Source organism: Panthera pardus, unplaced genomic scaffold (genome assembly GCF_024362965.1).
Source record: "Panthera pardus isolate Hobbes unplaced genomic scaffold, ASM2436296v1 HiC_scaffold_6, whole genome shotgun sequence".
Classification (NCBI taxonomy): domain Eukaryota; kingdom Metazoa; phylum Chordata; class Mammalia; order Carnivora; family Felidae; genus Panthera; species Panthera pardus.
The window spans coordinates 18,882,899-18,906,853 of NW_026526991.1; the positions used below are offsets into that span (position 1 = coordinate 18,882,899).

General features: G+C 45.9%; 1 protein-coding gene across 2 annotated transcripts in view; it reads left to right on the top strand.

Moving 5' to 3' along the window:
* PAH (phenylalanine hydroxylase) overlaps positions 1 to 23,955 on the top strand; it is a 102,796-nt gene that overhangs the window by 42,481 nt on the left and 36,360 nt on the right. For both annotated transcript variants that reach the window (XM_019446614.2, XM_019446615.2), the window contains one exon: positions 10,365 to 10,548. In XM_019446614.2, coding sequence (XP_019302159.1) covers positions 10,365 to 10,548 — 184 coding nt within the window. The remainder of the gene's footprint in view (positions 1 to 10,364; positions 10,549 to 23,955) is intronic.

The window sequence follows — 23,955 nt, forward strand, 5'->3', positions numbered from 1 at the left end:
ACTGAGTTCAACACCCTGTTGCACCACCTGTGAGCTGGATGGCCTTGAAAAAGTTATTTATCCCTTGGTAGCTTTGTTTCCTTATTTTTATTTATCTATTTTTAAACACAAGCTGTTTGTTTTAAGTTTCTTTATTTATTTTGAGAGAGAGAGGGAAGGACAGAGAGAGAGAGAGAGGGAGAGAGGATCCCAATCAGGCTCCATGCTGACAGTGCACAGCCTGACGTAGGGCTTCATCTGACCAACTGAGAGATCATGACCTGAGCCGAAATCAAGAGTTGCACATGTAACCGACTGAGCCACCTAGGTGCCCCTTCTGTATATCCTGTTTCCTTATTTTTCAAATAAAGGAAATACTAAGCCTGTATTAGAGGGTTGCTGTGAGACAGGGATTAACACATGTAAAATATTTGTCACAGTGTCAGACACAGGGTAAGAGCTCTATTACCTGTCATTCTATGCACCACATTTTTAGAGTGCCTAGAACTTCAGGAACTCTTAAATTCTTAGCAATATGAAAAGGAGTTAAAGGATTAGAATTGTTTGCCTTGAAGAGGGAAGATGGGGCAATGAAATCTCTTTTTTTCTTCCCAAATATTCGAAGGACCATTATGGAAGAAAAACCCTGCTTACTTTCCATTACTTCAGACGTAAAAGGGCAAGGTGTCGCAATTACAAGAAGCATATTTTAAATCAAGTAAAGGCAATATCTCTGTGGTAGAAGAGTGCTAGAAGGCACTAATTTCGAGCATTACTACTATGAAAACAGGCAGCAAAAGGCAGGGCAGAATCAAAGCAGACATTATGGTGCAAACAAACCTACTTTCCCTTAATAGAGACAAAGGATACAAATCTCTCCAGCTCCCCCAAGACTGGCAGTAGAAGGAGAACATTCCGTATGGGAGAATCACCTGTACCCTGTGAATCCTTCACTGCAGTTCCGTCCATGTTTAATGAGCGGGACCATCCTTTGACGCCTTGTAGCAGAGATACATCGGGGACTTTTAACTAAACCTTAATACGTGCTCAGAGTAATAAATGAAAGACTAACAGTCATGGGAGCCTAGCCCATCTTACCCGCCCCCACCCTGGCCTGACTCCATATGGTGAAAACTTTCTTAACCCCCGAGCTACCAGGAGCACACACGGACATCCCAGCCCCTCAAACAAGAAATGAGATCTGCAGAGTGAGCGCAGATTTGTCCCTGCATCGCCAGGCTTCATTCCTTGCCCAAGAGCCTGTTCTTTTCCTCAGGTGCTTAGCACCAAAGTCACCATTCCATTAAGATGTTACCGGGCAGTGGACGTGCGTCCTTGTAAACCTCAGCCAGGGACTACATCAGAATGTAACACAATCAGTTTGGTATTTATCATAAAGATACAGAAGAACTGTGTTTACGTATGTTGTCTGGGTGGTGAGACAGGGAAGCAGATGTTTTAGTAATTGGGGTCCAGCATCCCCTGTCCCCAGTTGTTCTAACTTTCAATTCTTTATGCATTTATTTAAGCATTTTCTGTAGCTCTCTATATTTTTAGCCTCTGCTGGCTCATGTCTGTGCCTTCTTAGAAAAATAGTCTCCTGAGAGTCTTTGCTGCAAGTGGCTTAGTAATGGGCTATAAAATTAGATGCCAGCTCCCTGGGGAAGTTGCAAAGAGGTCTCCCTCCACCAGTCAGCATTCCACTAATCACCTTACCTGAGATCCTCTAGGGAAAAGAACAAGCAAATGCATGGGTATACAGAGTGCTGAAGTTCATGGGTATGCTCAATTAGCATCATTTAGTTGATGGAGACACAGAGGTTCTGACTAAGCAAGCTGCCCAAGGCTAGACGCTTAGAGCCAAAAGTGCCTCAGAGTTCACCCTCTGTATTCACAGTAGCCTGGACTTTTGGAAACAAATGGAAAGGGCCAGTCAGTGTTTGTCACGTTCCCGTCCTATGCTCTGCCTCTGCCCAGCTGACCCATGTCTTTTCCCCATCGGATACTCAGTGAGCTCATCCCCCCTCATTTACGTGTTCAATTAATATTTTTTGAGTATCTACCATTGTCAGACCCTATATGGGTGCTGGAGAGCCTGGGGTGAATCAGATAGTCATTCTCTGACTCTACAGTAATTAGAGAAGCTCAGGGCTCTGTGAAACAGAGTCAGCCAGGGAAGGCTTCTTGCAGATGGAATGCTCAAGCTTCAGCTTGAAAGCGGTGACCGGGGGAGAGGAAAGGGGAAGTTCATTCTAGAACAAAGAAACAAATGGCTTGACGTGAGTGAACAAACAAGTGGTCAGGTCACAGAATCCTGAAATCCTTTCTATCTCGCCACCTCAGCGTTCCTGGGGACAGAGGCTGGGTTGCAGAGGGGACATCTAAGCAGATATTCAATGTTTACTACTCTAAAGTTTGGACTTTAAGGTCGCGCCTGTGACCCCTGGGGCCTGGTGAGCGGGGCAGGATCTAGAATGACCCACAAGGGTTGCCTTAACCCCTCTGGGCTTAGGTCCGGAGCAGTCGTGAGCAGTACAGCGTTTCCTGGAACACTGTTTCTTTCATCAAAATAAGAGGAGCTTTGAGTTTCACCAGAAGAAAAAAAGTTCTTACAGCCAGGATGACTTTCAGAATTTTCTTTAAAACCCCTAGTACAGATAATGATGTAAAGAACACCCATGGGGGCGCCTGGGTGGCTCAGTTGGTTAAGCGTCTGACTTCGGCTCAGGTCATGATCTCACAGTTTGTGAGTTCGAGCCCCGCATCGGGCTCTGTGCTGACAGCTCAGAGCCTGGAGCCTGCTTGGATTCTGTGTCTCCCTCTCTCTCTGACCCTCCCCCCGTTCATGCTCTGTCTCTGTCTCAAAAATAAATAAAAATTAAAAAAAAAAAAAAAAAAGAACACCCATGTAACTCCTTGCTTAAGAAATGAAACCTTGCAAAGGGATCACTTCTATAGTTCGTTACTAGAGAAGTTTCTCTGAATGTGTAGAAATGAAACATGGCATAAATGACTGAAGCCCCTGGGGACCCTTCCCCATGAACTTCCTCTTCACGTGTAGCTGTTAATCTGAATTCGATGTTCCTCCCACTTATCTTTTTATGCTTTGCTGTGTAGAGCCACCCATTAATGATCTACGGCATAGTTTTGCAGACTTTGACTCTTCATAAAATTGGAATCATATTACAGCTCTCTTTTTGCAGTTTTCTTTCCCGATGACAGAGAGGCGAGCACTGTTTTTGAGGTTTGTCCGTGATGTCCTGGCTCATTCATTTCCTCCTCTGTATGTTCACTGGGTGACTATACGTTACCTCTCCTGTTGGTGGGATATTTAGGTCATGATCGTTGTTTACCCCAGGAATGGTGCCACACTAAACTTTTTGTGCAGCCAGATGACTGTATTGACTAGAAGAGCCTCTAATTGAAACTCAGTGCTATTTTTAGCTGTTAATAGTTTAGAGTTGGACGTTTTGGAGAATTAGCAACACAGAGCTTACGTTTTGAACTTTTATTATGAAGTTTATTATGAAGTGAAAATTTGAAGCGTGCCATGACCCCCTGATGGCACGTGAGTTTGGATTGCTCTTCAGTAGCTTGGACTGAAACAGGACACAGGGGCTTTTAGATCTTATGACTCTGGTGGCAAGAAAAGGGGTACAAAGAGGAACACACAGACAAAAAAGGCTCTTTTCTCCAAAGCCTCGAAAAGAGCCTGGATTGAGCTGCTTCCCCAGTTATCCCCAGGCTGGGGTCTTCCCTGAGTTGGATGCAACCCCAATAAGTGGAGGGGAGGGTGGAGAAGAAATAATCCGACAAAGGGGGAAGGCTGAGGAAGAAAAGGTCCAGAGATCACAACAGAGACACTTCCAGAGGAGGCAAGAGTGTGTCCCAAAAGATGGCCTCCAGGCTGTGAATCCTGCTTGAACCCATCCGAGAACGCTCTTCCAGAGCAGAGTGGGGAACAATCTGGAGCTCGCTCCAGGATTTAACTGTGCTGCCCGTACTTTCCTGAATGTTTTTGGTTTCCTGTTCACCCCAGTGGGTTTAATTTCTAGATTCTTGGTCAACCAAGGCCGTTCCTGGCCCCCTCACAAGAGGAGATCAGTAAAATATATAAGCAGCCTCGCCCGCGTCTCCATGAGACCTCTTCTCTAATCTTTTAACTGTCGTTTCTTACCCCAAATAGTGTAGCGGCCTCCAGACTGCTTCTGCCTTTGCCTCATATGGTCTATTCTTAAAACAGCTGCCAGAGCGGCCCCTTTTGAAACGTGAGTCAAAGACCGTATCTTCTCTGCCTGATTACCTTCCATAGCTTCTTAATATCACTCTGCGTGAAAAGCTCAGTTCAGGTAATGGCCGATAGGTCACGCTCGGTTACTGCTCTGCCTCAGTCCTGTTGCCCGACCTCTTGCTCATTCTGCTCCAGTCATGCCAGCCTGCTTGGGGTTCCTCAGTCATGTTGTACACTGTCTTGCCCCAGGACCCTTGCACTTGCTGTTCCCTCATGGCTTGCTCTCTCATTGACTTCAGGTCTGTGCTTAAATGTCACTTGTTTATTTTTTGAGAACTTCCTGACCACACCGTTTCAAATAGCACCTTCATGGCACCCCCGGGATATCCGATCCCTCTTTCTGGCTCTGTTTTTCTCCATTCCATCTGAAGACTGTAAATTCTACTTATTTTTCATAGTTATTGTTTGTCTCCTGCTTTGAGAATATAAGCTCCAGAAAGGCAGGGATTTTTCCCTCTCTGTTCACTGTTGTATCCCAGTACCTGGAACAGCGTTCGGCACATGGAAGGTGCTTCATTAAATAAGTTCTCGAAAGCTACTGTCTGTTTACTTGAGACCAATGATTTGGGGGCATTCTTTGTGAACATCTTTGATGTTGCCCCCAGAAATCTCTGAATAGGCCAGAACATAACTTCATTTAAGTTTATTCTAAGGCAACAGCACGGAGTTAGTCCAAAAGATCTTCCTTTTCCAACCTAGTACCATCTGAAAATACCCTCAGCTTTTCCTTCTCCTTTTTGAAACATGCTCTCAGGAAAGGACCTGAGAAAAATTTAAGGTAAAGCAAATATTAAAGGGTAAAATAACTCATAAAACATAATGTGTTTTGCCTCCCAGGAAAGTGTGTTTATCTATACCAAATTGAGAGAGGGAGAGTATGGTAAGTCCTTAGTGGGTCTCCAGCAGCAAAGCCAAAATCATATGAGGTGAATTTCCCTTTTTTGTTACAGAGATGCCATGTAATATGATTAGTTTTACTTTAAACACAAGCAAACAGAAGTTTAGAATGACCAACTAATGTATTCAAAGGTGGTGAGCGGCTGAACCAGACCTTGAGCTAAGATTGGCTCCAAAGCCCACACTCTCTTCATTATACCATATTCTCCTTTTCTTGAGGAATGAAATTAAGATGCAAAGGATGGGCCCTAAGCCTGAAAAGATCCAGAAGGATAGATCCATTTTGCACCATTGTGAATTCTGTATCTGTAATTTTATTCACCAGTTGACCAAACCCCCTTTAGAAAGGTTTTCCTCAAGGGCGGGAACAGAAAGGGATTTCTGGCCAATCCCGATTGAAATAGGCTCTTCATTTCTATTTACTTTTCTCTGAGTCCTCAATCTCTGCTCAAGAGACCTGATTAATTAAGGTGTTACACGGCTGTCTTTTATGCATAAATTAGCTATTGGACAAATTATGAAATTGTCTTCGAAATATTTAACTCTAAACCTTTCTTGCCTCTATCCAGATGTTCATGTGGAGTAACAGGCAGGGTTCTTTGTCCCTCACCCAAAGATGTGGTGATGTTAGATGGGTCGATTTGTAAACCTACACAGACCCCTTGTTTAAAAATAAAAATTCATTTACTAAATGGTAATTATGATCATAATCAGGTTTAGAGGTTCGTTTCTAAAGCCTCTCTTAGCAACCAAAATTAATGGTATCTAAGGATCCACACTGATAAGCTGGAAAAACTCCAATAAGGAAATTGCATGCCAAACTTGAGAGTTAATTATTAACAAATTGATTCAAAAGGGAGAGAAATGGTTTAGAGAATTTGGCTGAGTGTTCTTAGCCAAAAACTTCACTCACATTTTAAAAGATATATTTTTCTTTTCATTATGTGCATAATATTATTTTTAAATTATTTTTTAATTTTTTTAGAGGAAGACCAAAGGAGTGCAAGTGGGGGGAGAGGGGCAGAGGGAGAGAGAGAGAGAGAGAGAGAGAGAGGGAGAGGGAGAGAGAGAGGGAGAGGGAGAGGGGGAGGGAGAGAGATGGAGAGAGATAGCAAGAAGGAGAGAGGGAGAGGGAGGGTGAGGGAGTGGGAGGGAGAGAGAGGAAGAGAGAGGGGAGAGGGAGAGGGAGGGAGAGAGAGGGAGAAAGGGAGAGGGAGAGAGAGGGAGGGAGAGGAAGAGGGAAAGAGAGAGAGAGAGAGAGAGAGAGAGAGAGAGAGAGAGAGAATATGCCAACAGGCTCTGTGCTGGGCTTAATCCCATGACCCTGGGATCATGACCTGAGCTGAAATCAAGAATCAGACCTTCTAGGTCCATCCATGTTATTGCAAATGGCCAGATTTTTTCTTTATTTTTTTATGACTGAGTAACATTCCTATATATATTCCTACACACACACACATATACATATACATATACACACATGCACACACACCCTATCTTCTTTAGCCATTCACCCATTGATGGACACAGGTTGTTGGCATATCTTGGCTCTTGTAAATAACACTACAATGAACATATGTGTGCATATATCTTTTCAAATTGATGTTTTTTTTCCCAGATAAATACCTAGAGGTGGAATTGCTAGACTGTGTGGTAGTTCTATTTTTAATTTTTTGAGGAACCTCCATACTGTTTTCCATAGTGGTTGTACCAGTTTTCATTCCCACCAATGCTATACAAGGGTTCTCTTTTCTCCACATCCTTGCCAACACTTACTTCTTATCTTTTTGATAATAGCCAATCTGACTGGTGTGAGGTGATACTTCATGGTGGTTTTGATTTGCATTCCCTTGAGGATTAATGCTGTTCAGCATCTTTTCATGTACCTGTTGGCCAACTGTATGTCTTCTTTGGAAACAGGTCCTTTCAAGTCCTCTGCTCATTTTTTAATTAGGGTGTTTGCTTTTTGACATTAAGTTGTGTAAGTTCTTTATATATTTTGGATATTAATCCCTTATTGGATATACGATTTGCAAATATCTCCTCCTATTCAGTTGCTTTTTTGTTTGGTTTCCTTTGCTATGCAAAAGCTTTCCAGTTTGACACAGTCCCATTTGTTTATTTTAGCTTTTGTTGAACTTGCCTTGAGGAGGCTGGTCCAAAAAATATTGCTAAGACCAAGGTCAAAGAGCTTACTGTCTATGTTTTCTTCTAGGAGATTTATGCTTTCAGATCCTACATTCAAGTCTTTAATCTATTTTGAATTTATTTTTGTGTATGGTGTAAGATAGTGGCCCAGTTTCATTCTTTTGCATGTGACTGTCCAGTTTTTCCCAGAACCATTTATGGAAGAGATTGTCCTTTCCCCCATTGTCTTCCTCCATATTCTTTCTCCATTGTCATAGATGAATTACTATATATCCATGGGTTTGTTTCTGGGCTCTCTGTTCTATTTCAGTGATCTGTGTGTCTATTTTTGTACCAGTACCATACTGTTTTGATTGCTACAGCTTTGTAGTGTAGTTTAAAATCAAGAAATATAATAGTTCCAGTTTTGTTCTTCTTTCTCAATTGCCCTGGCTACTTAGGGTGTTTTGTGGGTCCATACAAATTTTAGGATTTGTTGTTCTAGTTCTGTGAAGAATGACACTGGTATTTTGATGGGGATTTCATTTATTTAACCTGTTGATTGCTTTGGGTAGTGTGGACATTTTAACAATATTAATTCTTCCAATTCATGAATACAGTATAGCTCTCCATTTCTTTGATCAGTTTCTTTTATCAATGTCTTATAGTTTTCAGAGTACAGGTCTTTCACATCCTTGGTTAAATTTATTCCTAAGTATTTTATTCTGCTTGATGCAATTGTAAATGGGATTGTTTTCTTAATTTCTCTTCCTGACAGCTCATTATTAGCATATGGAAACTCAACTGATTTCTGAATGTTAATTTTATATTCCATAATTTTACTGAATATATTTATTTGTTCCAGTTGTTTCTGGGTGGAATCTTTAGAGTTTTCTTCATGTTGCATTATGTCATCTGAAAATGGTGATAGTTTTACTTCTTCATTTCCAATTTAGATGCCTTTTATTTATTTTTCTTGCCTAATTGCTTGGCTAGGACTTCCATGTTTTGTTTTGTTCCAGATCTTACAGGAGAAGCTTTCAATTTTTCACTGTTGAGTAAGATGTTGGCCATATATGGGCTTTATTATGTGGAGTTATGTTCCTTCTGTACCCTACTTTGTTGAGAGTTCTTATGATAAATGGATATTGTATATTGTCATATGCTTTTTCTATGTCTATTGAGATGATTGCATGGTTTTATCCTTTGTTTTGTTAATGTGTTAATGGTGTACCATGCTGATTGACTTGTGATTGTTACTTGCTTTTCAATGGTTGCATAATCTCCACGGAGTGATTCCACTGCAATTCACCTAATCATTCTCCCATAGCAGGAGTTTAGTTAGCTTATGGATTTTGGTGAAAATTTCCCCCATATGTTAGATCTCCAGAATTATAAAAACTGAGTCATGGCTATTGCGAAAGTGAGAGACTTCTCTCTGGAAGTGCTTTTGCTGAGGGTGGAGTGTGGGTGTTGAACATTAACAGCCTATAGTCTGTCTGCCAGCCCTCCCAGCCCCTTTTCCACCTCCCACCCCTTCCTACCCCTCCCACCCCTGCTGTACTCTTGTAAATAAGCATGCCAGAGGTGTGTCCACTCTCAGTTCTTGGCTTTGATGTATTCTCTGGTCTACACAAGGCAGGAATTGGTTATCTCTTCTTTTAAACTTTCAACTTAGGCAAATACTAGATGAAACTTATCCCTTTTCTTTCTTTCTGAGCCAAGAGGATGACGTTGCTCTTTGCTTTGTTTAGGAAGTCACCTCTGTTTGTCTAGAAAGCTTCAGAGCGACCGCTATCTCTCTGACCTTCCCTCCTCTAAGCACTCTCTCTCTCTCTTTAGTTGGGGCCCTCAAATTGGGCTACCTGGCCATCACTGTTAGGGGTATATTTTCTGCAGCTGGTGCCCATAAACAATGGCTCCATCATGTGCCTTCGGGGATTATGAGGAAGAAAGTTCAGGAAGAGTACCTGTATGGGGTTACTTATTGCTGTGCTTGCTATTTCCAGAGGGTTTCATTTCTTGTGCTTGCCACACTAGTAGTAATAATGATAAAAGCTAGCACTTGCAGAATTCTCACCGTATCTGGCAGGAAAGGCAGTGTAGTCAGAACACCATGACTCCCAGGTTGGAAAAAAATGGTCCTCTCTCTCCAGCCGCTTTCGGCAAAGCACCATCATCTCTGATTTCACATATTACATCCCCCTTAACCTACTCAAAGGCTTGTTGGGAAGGTCATAGAACATAATTCTAAACTGTGAAGTAATACTCAAAATGGGAATGTTATTGGGTCACCTGGGTGGCTTGGTCAGTTAAGCTTCTGACTTTGGCTCAGGTCATGATCTTGTGATTCGTGGGTTCAAGTGCTGCATCAGGCTCTGTGCTGACAGCTCAGAGCCTGGAGCCTGCTTCACATTCTGTGTCTCCCTCTCTGTCTGCCCTTTCCCTGCTCGCACTCTGTCTCTCTCTCTTTCTCAAAAATAAATAAACATTAAACAATTTTTTTAAAAATTCAAAATGAAAAGGTATCATCATTGTAATTATCCATATTTTCTCTTCAACCCTATGCTACTAACAATCAAGGAGAAAGATACACTTCCCGAACTACAAGGGATTTAAACCCAATAAGCCTGACTCCCCTGGACCCTATTTAAAACCAGGCAATGTTGCTTCTGTATTGTTAATTTAATGAGATATTATTATTGAGATTCTACGGGATTTTATTTGGGAAAGGAGGTTTCCTTATGTAAACATTTTTGGCAACGCTGCCCTAGTCATTTGAACCAAACCAAAATCTTAGGTTTGCAACACTAGGCTTTTAGCAGATTTCCATGTGATTAAATTCTGTCATTTGCACTGTTTCCCCGACCTTTTGTTACTTGGTTTTGCCGAAGAAAAGTAAACAACTTTTGCTACTTGAAGGACTTGCTTCTACTCCAACGTGTGTAACAAAAGTCCTGTTCCTCCTCTCTCTGCGTTGTATCATGTTGTGTGTTTTGCTCTGTTTTGCAGGTTTTGTCTGTGTTAATTCCACTGACTGCCCCTCAGCCCTCCTACTTCTCTCTTTTAGGAGAATGATATAAACCTGACCCACATTGAATCCAGACCTTCGCGCTTGAAGAAAGATGAGTATGAATTTTTTACCTATCTGGATCAACGTAGCATGCCTGTCCTGGCAAACATCATCAAGATCTTGAGGCATGACATCGGTGCCACCGTCCATGAACTTTCCCGGGACAAGAAGAAAGACACAGGTAACAAACAGAGGGATTTTGCAACACCAGCAGTTTGACGCTCTCTTCAAGAAACAGTGGCAAAAATACCATCCACTCTGGTAGACCATTGTGGGGGATTAATCTGGAAGGTGTACGTTAGGGACCTGGAGGAACCCCTGGATATTTTAGACATTGAGTAAATGTTAGTTCTTTCTTCACTTTCTCAAGATAGAGATTTCTTATATTAATAGTTTTCTTCCTCTTGCTGCAATTTTTTTATGTTCTAAATTTTGGTGATCACGAGTAAAGCTATTATAAACATTCGCGTGCAGGGTTTGTGTGGACGTGAGTCAAAAACTCATCTGGGTAAATACTTAGGAGTGCGATTGCCGAGATGAACTATTTTTTCTCTTAAATAATCAAAACGCTTTTTCCTACCGTAAAATCAAGAGTTTTGCATTTGTTTTTGTTTTGTTTTGTTTTGTTTTTGTTTTTTGCCAACACTGAAGAATTTAGGTCAGGAGGATTTCAAACGTTATTTTAAATAACAATTTGAATGGGCAGAGATGCTTTCAAATGAGACCCACCTCTTCGCAGAGGCCTTTGAAACATTTTCTAAAACATACCCCCAGGGCCTTCCTAGGAGACCTCTCTTGTTTTCCTGCCCCCATCCTTCTGTGGCTATCACCAGGACAAGGAAGTTTATTCCCAGATTCTGCCCCTGCGGAGCCCAGACGGCCGCGCACATGGGCTCAGGTCACCGAGGGGCGGCCACTTGGAATTCCTCCTCAGTTCAACCCTTTCTGCCCTCCTTCTCTTCCACCTCCCGAGCTGCTTCGCTGATGACCGCCTTCTCTTGCTTTTCCGGCCACCTGCTCCCGACAGGAGCTGCAGGCCCTCAGGACAAAGGGCCTGCCGGATCCTGGGGCTAACTGCCTGGCTTGGAGCAGGTGGAGGCTGGGCCGGCTGGAGCCCTGGGGTAAGAAATCAAAGCAATTGACAAGCAGGCAGGCAGCCCCTTGGGGAGCCAGGGAAAATGTATGTAGATCAGCTGTAGGGCTGGTAGCCTGAACTGGAGGCTCAGAAAGGAGGTTCTTAACGGGGACGTGCAACACTAGTTAGGAGCCCAGACCCCTGAACCAGGGGTGACTTTGGGCAGATGACTGACCTTCACAATCTCCCGCTGCATCCAATGGGAGTAACAAGAGTGTCTGCCTCGTAGGGTTAATGAAACACCACCGGTGGAGCATCGAGAACGATGCAGAGCATGTTTAAGGGCTTAGTACCTGTTCTCTATTCTTAACCGTTATCATCACTGTTACTATAAATAATGGCCCCAGCGCAGGAGCCGTGAAAAGCCAGCCTGTACACAGCAACTTTTCCAGAGAATCTGAGACCTGGCAAATGACCTCAAAGGTCGTGCGGCCCAACAGACGTCTTCATTTTTCACTGGAAAAAACGGAGGCCATGACTCGCCTTAAGGCACAGAGTGAATTCTGTGCCGCTGTGGGTAAGCATGTGTCGCGCGCTTCTCTGCGCCAGGCCTGGTGATCCGAGCTGCGGGGAGAGAGGCCCAACACTACCCGTTCTTAAGGTGCTCACAGGCTGACCAGGGCGACAAGACACCCAGGTGAATACAGTCCAGGGACAGGTTCTGTAACGAGGACAAGGTGATGGAATCTGGCAGGGTGCTGACCTTTGAAACCGGGTTGACATCTGACCTGTGAAGACAATCCTGGAGGGACTAACCCTTGACAACAACACGTTTCATTTTATTTATTCATGTGGTCGGTCATCCCATCCCATACTGGCTGTCCCTACCTGACACAGTTTCCTGACCCCAACGTCCACATAACGGAAGGGCTGCTAAGGGTGCTGGTCCTGCTCGAACAGCACAGCCTCACCCCTGCAGGGAGGGGCGGCTCTTGGGTTTCTCGGTTTTGAGAATTGCAGTCTGGGCCCAGAAAGATTTTTTTTAGGGAAAACAACCCATCCCTTTGCAGAGTCGTTCTTGCCATGGAACTCAGTGGGAGAATGATTAGAGGGAGAAAGCTGTCGTGGTAGATCTGAATCTTTGATTCTGTCACTTGACAAAATGCCCTTTCTTTTGAGGGGCTAAGATCTCAGGAGCGAGTCTGACAGCAGGTTGAAGTGGGAGATCTGAACCCCTCGAATCAATTAGGCTAAATCACTTTTCACTCTAGTTTTTAAGCCATTCAAAAGGCCATGTGGATGATAGAGAATGAAAGTTTCCAGTTTCTTAATTGCCAAAGTTCCCCACCCAAAACAGCTTAAGGGAAGGTTAATTATGGTGACATGTTAAAGAGACTCCAACCTTCTAAAATGCCTCCTGGAGGAGCTGATGTGACTTTAATAGGATTTTAATCCAGAGAGTCTTTTGAATACTTGAGATCTATTCTCTTGCTACCCTCTCTCCTGATGACCTCAAATCCTTCTTCAACCCAACATGAAAGAGCATTAATATCTTCCATCGATCAATCTACTAATCCTTTTACCTTTCCCTTTGAGTCTTCTGCATGACATTACATTTAGAGGGGGATGGAAAATTCCTACATGGAGGCAGATTGCAGCCAGGAGAAGCAGACGGACAGAATGTCTTGGCTAGACGGAGGTATAGGATTATCACCTTCTTAGAAATGTATCTGTTTGGGGTTATTTTCCAAGAGCAAATGGACATCTGGTGGATTTTGTTCAAGTTGTGGTAACGATGGGAATCCTGGTGTGGAAGCAGAGGGAGTCCAGACTTCCGGTACAACTGTATTTTCTGTGGGGAGTGGAAGGGCTATTTATATATTTATTCGTCTGTCTGTTTACCTGTTTCTATCTGTCTGGCCTGGGGGCATTTCTGATTTTGTCTTTTTTATTTGGATCAATGCCTGAAGCAATGATTTAAGGGAACATATGTTGTGAGAAGACAAGAGCAGCATTATTACTCAGTCCTACCCCGGACACTGCCCCTCCGCCCCCGCTCCCAGCTCCGTCTTCGGGCCCCCTTGCTGCTCCAGTAGTGCTCCCCTGAGAAGCCTGAGGTCTCAGACCGATCGACGGTGGAGGAAGGATGGGACTCCTTGCAGGAGTCTGAAAAGCCCCTGGGATTGTGGGCAAGACGGTACACATACGTGTGCATGCATATTTTTCAAGAGTGATTTTCCAAGGGGTCGTGGTCCAGGAGTTAAGGACCCTTAGAGAGAAGCCAGTTTAGGGCTGGTGGGGGGTCCAGATGGCTGGAAGTTTCCCCATTCCCACTGCCCGTGGTAGCCTTTCCTTTCTCCCTTCCTTTGCTCTTCTGTTCTGTGCTTCTGCCTTCCCTCTGTCCTCTTCCCCCTTCCAAATCATCTCTGGTGCATTTCCCTTCGCCCCAAAGGGCACATCTCAGGGCTATAGGTGCTTGTGGCCCTGGGTCTGCATGGGACCAAGGATCTTTATGTTTGTAAAAACACACAGGATTGATAGCCTTTTTCAGTCTACCTGGAAGCTTGCAGGATGCATTGATGTTGTCATAAGTCATGGCAGCTGGGGATGAGACTTTTATTCCAGCAAAATGCCTCATTGATACAAGTCGACACACTCCTAAGAGAGTAAGCAAAGCAGGGGGTGTGTACCAAGCCCTGAGCTGAAGCAGAAGCTCTTGGGGTTGTCAGCATAGGGCGGCTCCTTTGCAGTGGGTTAGAGGCAGCTCCATTCACCTGTGAGGGAAGGTCCAGGGCAAATGCTCTTTGTACAGCCCAGTCCATTTGCCAGGCTGGGAAATGCTAATGAAGATCAGAAATTTAGAAGCAGGCTCTCTTTCTAAGGTGGGATCCCTCATTTGCATGCCAAGTCCAGTGTTTTCAAAATTCTTTCCTATTAGGTTGTTTCAGTTAAGCTTTGCAACGGCCACCTCAGCTAGAGCAAGCAGATGACATTATTGTCATTTTCCATATTAGGAGATGAGACGCAGTGCATCTTTCGGAACAATGAAGACTCCACACTCCAGGCAGCCATTCAAGTTTACCCTGTCAAATATCTTTCCTCTGGGTGGCAGGTGTGTTCCCTCGGTTGGAGGAGGTACTAAGAGAATATGAAATGATTGTAACAGTGTTGATTGGCCATTCATGTTGGACTGAGGGACCATGATAGCAACTCAGAAAAAGCCATGAATTTAGAGGCAAAAATTAGGATTTGGACTCCTATTCTGTATACCGCCTGCTAGATTTGACTCCCGTGTGACCCCCTGCCAGCTGGGTGGCCTCATTACCTCTTCTTTCTCATAGGTGAAGTAGAGCTGAGACCGACCTGGCCATTTTTTAGAACTTATGGGGAAGATCATGCAAGATACTCTGAAGGTTATGGTGTGCTATGGGTTGAACTTGCTTGAGTTGAATAGCCCCTGAGCTTAGACATCCTTAAGCCTCGGTAGGGAGGGGCTCTATGATCTACAACGCCAGCCTACTCTCGGGCTATTTGACACCCCCAGCTCCGTGGGTCTGGACACTGGCCAGGCTAATAATATATAGAGAGTTGGTGGCAGCCACCCCCTCGCTGGATCCAGCCTCACCTGGCAGCCAGGGAGACAACTTCATGTGTGAGATGATAGGAGGGGCGCTGGGAATGACCTCTCATTTCCAAGTATCACTTCCTATGAACGTGATTGTGATGCTTACCATAATCCACTTGGCTGTGTGTTATATTGGAAATGGCACTGTTCTAAGAGACAGAAGGCCAGCTTCTCATACAGTTTCCCTCCTTCTTCCCTCCCTCCCTCCCTCTCTTCTCCCTTCCTTCTTTTTTCTTCTCTTCTTCCTTACCATTCTAATAACACCCATTACCCAAACCAGTAGCCTCTTTTTTTGTTGTTTTCACTCCTTTTGAAACTTTTGTAGTGCTTGACCATGCTACCCCTGGCATTCTCTCTTTCCTTAGCATTTTGTAAATTATGTGGCTCTTACTTATTAAGATTCTGACTCTTGGGGTTTCCTTTCATATTCTTTTACTACTCTTTCTCAAAAATCACGGTCAGCTTTGCCACCTTCTCCTCTTTCATTCACATTTATGCCCTAATTCAGTTGATCATTCATTTGCGCAATTCATATTCATTGAGCCCCCATTCGGTGCCAGTCACAGGATGGGGAGGGTGGGAAAAAGGATACACACGGTGCTGAGACCCGTGTATCTTATAATCTAGTAGGTGGTTCCTATGTGGCACGATGCGGGCAGGATTAGGAAAGTGTGGTTTGCATCAGGAGCACTTAAGAGGTGCACTGAAGCCAGTTTGGGGCGTGGTGGGGAGAAGGGGGAGCAGGGTCAGGGAGGGACACGTGGAGGGAGACAGACATACTGTGGAAGAGGCTTTAGATGTAGTCTGTTCGTCTCAAGGTAGGTCGGCCATAACCGCAGGGGTAGGTGGCAGGTGTGCAAGGAAGGCTCTCAGGAAACACGACTCGGTATCTGGGGACATAGTGGGCAACTCGCCAGTGGATATGTTTATAAGATACATGGAATCTTAGAGAGGATATTGCGAGGATAGTTCCAGCTTAAGGTGGAGATCGGAATAAAGGATTCTGCAGGCCGTTCTTTTATTTATTCATGATTTCACGCGTATCCATTCACTCATTCCATCACTGATTTATTTGAACAGCCTTTCACCCCTTTTTGCCCCTTTGCTTCATGCCTGGGTCCTTTTATTTGCCTGGTTCTCATTCTCATTTTAACGTGGGGACGCAGAGGTCAGAAGCTTTGCCATCATGTCACCGATACAGGTGCACCCTGAGCCCTCCGCGCCTCCGCTCTGCCCAGGAGGACACAGGAACTAACTCGGCACCGTCAGCCAGCATTTGGCTCACCCGTTCTTGCCAAGACCTTTCTGCGGGGCATTTCTTACCGGGAAAGAAAGTCGAAGCACCTTAAAAGAGAAAAAATAAAACCCTCCAAAGCCTTCATCCTGCAGGGTGTTGGCACTCTACCTTCTCCCTGTTGGGATCGGCACACCAACGCTTCTCTGTGAGGCTGGAGGCCATTGCCTCAGAGGAGACATCCAGGAGCCTGGGAAGAGGGAGTGAAAACACCCTTCTATTTTGGGCCCAGGAAAGGAGGATTTATTGCCCTCCCTGAGCTGGCTGGAGGCAGAAGTCTGGGGCAAGGCTGGGTGCCTCACTGGCTGGACCCTGGGGCTGGTGAACGTCTGGTGGACGGAGGGGGTTCGTGGGACTCAGCCTGCACCTTGAACTGCTATAAATTTAATAGGCCTCCTCTGACCCGTTGGCCAGGAAGCAGGCTCCCTCCAGGCCCGCGGGGGCCTGTTGCTCAGGAGTACTCCTGAGCCAGCCACCCCTTGGCGTCCGGGCTGAGCAGTTGACCCCGACTTAACGAGACCACGACGTGGGTGTCCAGGGCCGGCTCTCCTGCAGGCTGCTTCCCCTGGAGCCAAATCAATATTTATTAATGATCTGCGCCCCCTCCAGTGCCTCTGACTTCACAGAGGGCCTCTGTTGCACCAGCCTGCCCAAGTCATTCATTAACGCCAAGCCCAGCGGCCCGTGAGGCAGGCGAGGGGCCCGCAGAGGCCAGCCCACCACGGAGATATTTGCAAAGGTCATTAATGAGCTAATCTGATTTAACTTTTCAAGACGGAGGCGTGGGTCGCTGGGGTCAGTCTCTATTCCCAGCACTGGCCGGGGTGGGGGAGAGGCCCGCCGCCGACCCTGAAGAAGAGAATGGAAAAGTGAAGGTGTCTTTGAGGAGCTGAGAACTTTGGTGTTAAAGAGTTCCTATCCCCAAATCCAGGGAGGTTTGGGATGGGAGATGGGGAGGACCTGAGGCTGTCCGAGGGATTTGCTTCAAGCGCTTTAGATTCCTGCTTTAGCTCGTTGCCCCCTTTCCCTCTCCAGGTGGAAGATCTGGAATCTAAGACACAGCACCCGCCCCCCTCCCCACCTTATTCTGAGCTTGCCCAGCACAGCGGGAGTTGCAGAGTCCTCATTTCCAGTGAGCTCCGTCATCTCGAAAAAGTCCCTTTCCCTCCGTGAGCCTCAGTTTGCTCATCAGTAAGGTGGAAATAATGTCTACCTCCTAGCATTGTTTTGAGAATGAAAACAGACAATGGAAGTGAAGCGCTTAGCACAGTATCTGGTGCAGACTCAGCTCTTAAAAAATTAACTTCGGGGGCACCTGGGTGGCTCAGTCGGTTGAGCGTCGGGCTCAGGTTATGGTCTCATGGTTTGTGAGTTCGAGCCCCAAAGAATCGGGCTCACTGCTGTCAGTACAGAGCCTGCTTTGGATCCTCTGTTTCCCTCTCTCCACCCCTCCCCTGCTCACGGGCTGTCTCTCAAGGATAAATAAACATTAAAAAATTAACCTCAAAGGGAAAAATGTAGCTGTAACTTTTGGCTGGGAAAATCGGAAGATCCCAGGTGTAGAGGACAGGGGCGCAGGTGTGAACTCTTGACCCTCCCGCCAGCGGCCTGTGCGACCCTGCTTAACCAGACAGGTGTCTCTGGGTTCTGCTTGTGAATTCACATGTAAGGGTGACAGATCGACCTACGGTGAGCCGGTTGCTTCTCCCCTCAACCGAAGAAGCCAGCCAGGGTTTGGCTGCCTCGCCCATTTCACAGATGAGAAGCCAGAGGCTTGGGAACCAAGTGACTTGCTCAGAGTCACAGAGCTTATGGGTGGGAGAGATGAAATTTGAACACAGACCTGCTGGCTTCAAGTCCAGGATGTGCACGCCCTTTGCACGGTATGCGATGTAGGCTTTCCGGCTGGGTTTGCAACCAGTCCGCCTTCCCTGGATCCTGACAGCCTCTCTGACTCCTGGGCCGGGTGAGTGTCATCAGCTATAGACAAGGGACCCCTGCTCCTGCAGGACACCTGCTTCATCAAGGTCGAGGCACTTAGACGTATAGACATGTAATGGCTCTGAACTCTGATACATACATAAATATATGTGACTTACGTACGTAAATATATATGTAACAGTGCAAGAAATAAACACAATAGACTGTAAAAAGAAAAAGTGTAGGGGCGCCTGGGTAACTCAGTCGGTTAAGCGTCTGACTTCGGCTCAGGTCATGATGTCACGGTTCCTAGGTTTGAGCCCTGTGTCAGGCGGTGTGCTGACAGCTCGGAGCCTGGAGCCTGTTTCGGATTCTGTGTCTCCCTCCCTCTCTCTGCCCCTCCCCCTTTCATGCTCTGTTTCTCTGTCTCAAAAGTAAATAAACAATTTTTTTTTTTAATTGTAGGCTTCATATAAAAATGTAAAGGCTTGGTCCTGTTTTGTCTGGGGTCCGCTTTAGTCTCCTTTAGGACCTGGTGTCCCTCTGCCACACTGCTTGCTTCCGGCCTTGCTGAGTGGGCCTCTTCCCCAGGAAGTGAGCCATGTCAGAACCTTGCTTCCGCCATTCCCAACAGCTTGCACTCGCCTCTCTTGGGTCTCATTTCCTTAAACCTTGTCCTGCTCTCCAAGGTGGTGGCTGGTGAACTCCTCTTAGTTGTGAGGCCTGGCCTGTGTCTTCCTTCCACCTCAGATGACACATTGGCTGTACTGAGCAGCCTCTGGGAGGTGATGCTTTAACCTCACGTGGGACCTGGGGAGGGGACGGGGAACAGATTTAAAGGTAGGGCTGGGCTGCTGCCTGGAGAGAGACTGTACCGGACTTATCGCTCCTTGTCACTTGGCCTCCTACAATGACTATAATAAAACCAAATCCTTATAAAGCACTTGCTGTGTGCCAAGCCCGGTTCAGAGCAATATTCGTGCATTAGCTCATTTAATCCTCACACACTCTGAAGTGCATACATTTACTCTAGTCTTTTTACCAGTGGGACACTGGAGGACTTTGCCGGAAGTCCCGAGGTTTCACAGTAGCAGAGGCCAGGTTTGGACCCAAGCAGTTTGGCTCTGAAGCCGATATGATTAGCCAACCGAGCTTTGCTGCTGCTCCAACCTGGCTGTGTCCTGGGCCTCTTCTGGGTGGTGACAAGGCCCAGAAGGTACCAGAGGCCCCTGGACATGGGTGAGCGCCCCACAGGCTCATGGCGCTGTCTGGGGGTCCCTCACGGTCTCTGTGACAAGGGCTTGGGGCCTGGTGGGTGGCTTCTGCCTTTGTCTTCTCTTGGCCAAACCTTGAATCCTTTGAGGTTTTGCCACCTTCTCAGGTTCTCTGATTATTTTTTCGTTTCGACCAAGAAGTCTGAACTGAGCCATGTGGTCCAACAAGTGTTCTCCCTTTGGAGGAGGGGGTGGGGGGGGTTGGGGAAGAAATCAGCCAGACCTAAAAATATACTGATTCTGCTGCCCTCTGGCGTTCAGTGGGGAGCCTGCAGGCTCGCACAGCTCTGAATCAAGGTAGGAAAAGGCTTCTGTGGAGTAGAACCTTGTTCTCTTGGTGAGAGGAGCAAGGGAAATGGGAGGTGCAGTGCATTTTGGGAACCATGGTTATGCTTCCAGAAGCAAGCAAGATTGACCCAGTAAGTCCCTGGAAGCGTGTCTCCATGTCCCCTCTCACCAGCCTCAGCCCTTCACCGGCATTCTGTGGGGCTGAAAACCCAAACCCAAAGAGGATTCCAGCAAGGATTCCAGAAGGGGAAACTGAGGCCCAAGATTAGAAAGCCTATTAATACTGGAGCTTGATTGCCAATGGGCTTCTGACTCCAGTTTCCCTTCTTTCCTCTTCCTCCTCCTCCTCTCCCTCCTTCCCTTCCCCCTCCTGCTCTTCTTCCTCCTTTTTCTTCCTTTTTATCATCATCATTAAAATCTCTGTCACCCTAATGGTTAATACAGATAAGCACTTGCTGTGGACCACTTAACTGTATCACATTGGCTGTAGTATTTAATGCAATAATATAGAAAGATGCTTCTAACCGATATGGTGGAATAAAAACTAAGGCTCCGAGAGATAAAATACTTGCACAATTACACAACAAAATAAGTGGCCTACTTTCTAGTCCTGCTGGAAGACTTTCAACTCTGCTCTCTGTGCTACGCTGAACTAAGGACAGAGTGTTAAAAAAATTCCTGGAGCTTGCAGGTGAACAATAATAGTATTTACTATGTGCCAGTACTGTGCTCAGTGAATCACGTATATTAACTCATTCAACCTTGTACCGTTCCTATAAAGTGGTACTTTATAGTGCTATTATTATCTCCATTTTACAGATAGGGAGACCGAGGCACAAAAAGATTTAATAATTTGTTCTGAGTGGCACAGATAGTAAGTAGAGTGACAACATTCCAGCCTAAGCTGTCTGGCTTTGTTGCCCAGGCCCCTGACGATTGCTAGACTGACTCTCCCTAAGTCAGACGGGGAGCCAGCTCTGAACTGACGACAGACTCTAGCTCTCCCAGATCCCCTTGAGCAATGGGAAGACGACATCAAGTTGCCAAGGCCCTCGTTCTGGGGTCTGGAGCCACAGGATGACATAGGAAGTAGTGTCCCCCTTCCTCTCCATCTCCTGAGTTCAGGAACTTCCTGGCATTGGTATCTATTTAAATTTCTTTATAATTTCTTTCTTGTCACCCATACCCACTAGAATGGAAGCACCACAGGAGTGAAGACTCCCTCAGTGTCTAGTGTCTGGTAGTAGTCGGTGCTGAACACATATTTGTAGAATCTACTTCGACGAGGTTAAGGGTGACCAGAGTCAGAAAGTGGGGGAGCAAGACAGGGCTGGCTTGTCCTGTCTCTGGGGCAACTGGGACCGCTGGAGCTACGGATGACTCCCAAGCAAGAGAGATAATGATGACATGGGGAAAAGATGCCTTGGGAGAGAGTTGATGGGACGGCAACATTCTGGGGAAGCAGGAATGGTCTCAGAGGGGATCCCGAGCCCTACAATAAGGTGTCCTTTCTGAAGTCCTTCCAAACCTGAGTAAGGGATAGACCCCATTTTCAGTGCCAACAACAGAGATCCATTGTACAGGGGGAAGCAGTGGACTCAAGGAGAAAGGAAAGCCTGGAGAAAAGTTCAGGAGACAAAGTGGGAAGCCAGGTGCCATGCTGGGTGAGCCGCGCCTGGTGATGTCGTCCCAGACTCCAAAGTCCGGCAGTTGGGACTCAGAAGGTCTTATCCCCTGAGACTCTGGGACTCAGAGACTTATCCTCTCTGTTCCTCCTTGTCCTCATCTGTGAAATGGGGATAATAATAACGCCTACCTCTTGGGGTTATTATGCGGATTGGGTGAGGTGCTACATGTAGTGTGTCTAAGACAGCGCCTGGCACAAAGCAAGTGCTGTATAAGCCTTAGCTCCTGGAATATTCCTGCAGTGTCTGTTCCTGTGCCTATCACCACAGAGAGCCACCCTTGAGCAGTGGGCTGGGCTGTAAGGGCATGGAAACCCCCAGCTGGGAAACTGAAAGGACAATCAGGCAGTCAGGCTCTGGAGGCCAGCTAACAATGTGCTCCCTGTAACTCCCCAAAGCGGCAGGATGGATTCATGGTCAGGACGGAAGGCACCAAGTCATCCAGGCCTGAGTTTGAATCCTGACCTCCTCTGTTTCCTGGCAGTTAGGTATTTGGGTTTGCCACTTAACCTCTCTGTACCTCAGTTTCCTCATTGGTAACGTGGGAGACTACCCGCCTCACAGGTTAAATATTTAGAGTGACAGTGCTAGTTTTTATCACTACCATAGGCAGTAGAGAGCTTTGCACCTCTTATCTATGGAAACAGCTCTCTAAATGGATCTTTATGAATGCTGTTGAAGTAAGCGTCTTGTTTTGGTGGAATGTGGAAGATTCTTACCTGATGCTTCTATGTATACATCATGGCTGGCATTTCCCCAGGCTGGCCACTAGATGGCATGCATGCCCTTTCCCTCCTGACCTGAGCTGGGCCAGAATCAGAAAGAAGGTGCCAGAGATGGAAAGCTACCTTTTATGGGCTAGACACTGGGCCAGCCCTTTGCCTACATTCTTATTGACTCCTCACTGTAATACTCAGATTAAAAGAGATATTGAACCAAAATAGTAAGCATAGTGGATGCCACATGGTTAGGCCTCAAGAAACATCTTCTTCCTATTACTGTTGTTATTATTGCCATTTTTACAGTTAGGACTGAGGCACAGAGAGGAAAAGTAGGTAGATGGAGCCTGGATTCCAAGCCAGACCTTACTGACTACAAGTTCAGCATCTTTTCTCTAAACCTCATTTCAGGGGAAGCATTGGATGGCTGGACCTCACTTCACAGCTCTCCCTGCCTCCCATGTCCTCTTTGGCTCTGTTTTTCTGTCTCTTACTTCCTGTGTGGTCTTCAACTAGTTATTTGGACTTTCAGAGCTGTGCAGTCTGTACAATAGGGGTCACTGTGCCTTCCTTATTTTGGAGATACTTCAGAAATAGCAACTAGATCAGACTTGATGCTCCATGGATGACAGTTACTGTTGTGAGTTACCTTACAGGTTAGCACAACTAGGCTTCCTTCCTTCCTTCCTTCCTTCCTTCCTTCCTTCCTTCCTTTCTTCCTCCTTTCCTTCCTTCCTTCCTTCCTTCCTTCCTTCCTTCCTTCCTTCCTTCCTCCTTTCCTTCCTTCCTTTCCTTCCTTCCTTTCCTTCCTTCCTTCCTTCCTTCCTTCCTTCCTTCCTTCCTTCCTCCTTTCCCTCCTTCCATTCATCCTTCCTTCCATCTTTCCTTCCTCCTGCCTCTACCGCTCCTTCCCTTTCTTTCTTCTTTCTTTTCTTCCTTGCTCTCTCCCTCCCTCCCTCATGACCTCCCTCTCCTCCATGCAGTTGAACTACAGTGCACTTATGGTTCCTACCCTCATGGACCTTACAATCCAAATGTCCTAGTCTCTGTTTATTCCCGGGGCAATTCCACCCCCAGGGGGTCTTCTCTGTAGACCACAAGCCCAGGCCTGATCTACTCCCCCACTAGGCTGCTCCAAAAGCAAGCCTGCAGATTCTCTAGGTACTATGAAGTGCTGTCCGATCCTAGACTGACTGACTCCATTCTGTTTCACCAGTGACTTTCAAATTGGCTTTGGCATCAAAAGATTCTGCCAGGATGCCTGGAAGTCTTTGTGAGGGAAGCATGTGTTAAGAAGATGGGGTCATGAGATAGGCTCCCTTGCTTAAGACAGAACAGCTCTGGTTTTATCTAATTTATATTCTGGGGTTACATGCAATATTCTGCCACTAAAGAAAACTATAAAAAACCACTCCCCTTTGCTATTAGAGGTAGGAGGGAGGCAAATTTTGAGGAAATTCAGAGAAAATCTCCAGGAAAGAGAATATGCTTGAGAATATGTTTTCAAATTATTTTTCCAAGGTGCTAAGTGAAATAAGTCAGAGAAACACAAATAATGCATGGTATCTCTTACGTATGGAACCTTTAAAAAAAAAAGGCACGAAACTCATAGAAACAGACAACAGATTAGTGATTGCCAAGGGCTGGGGGCTGGGGAAAATAGGGAGAGGTTGGTAAAAGGGTTTATTTCAGCTATAAGGTAGATAAG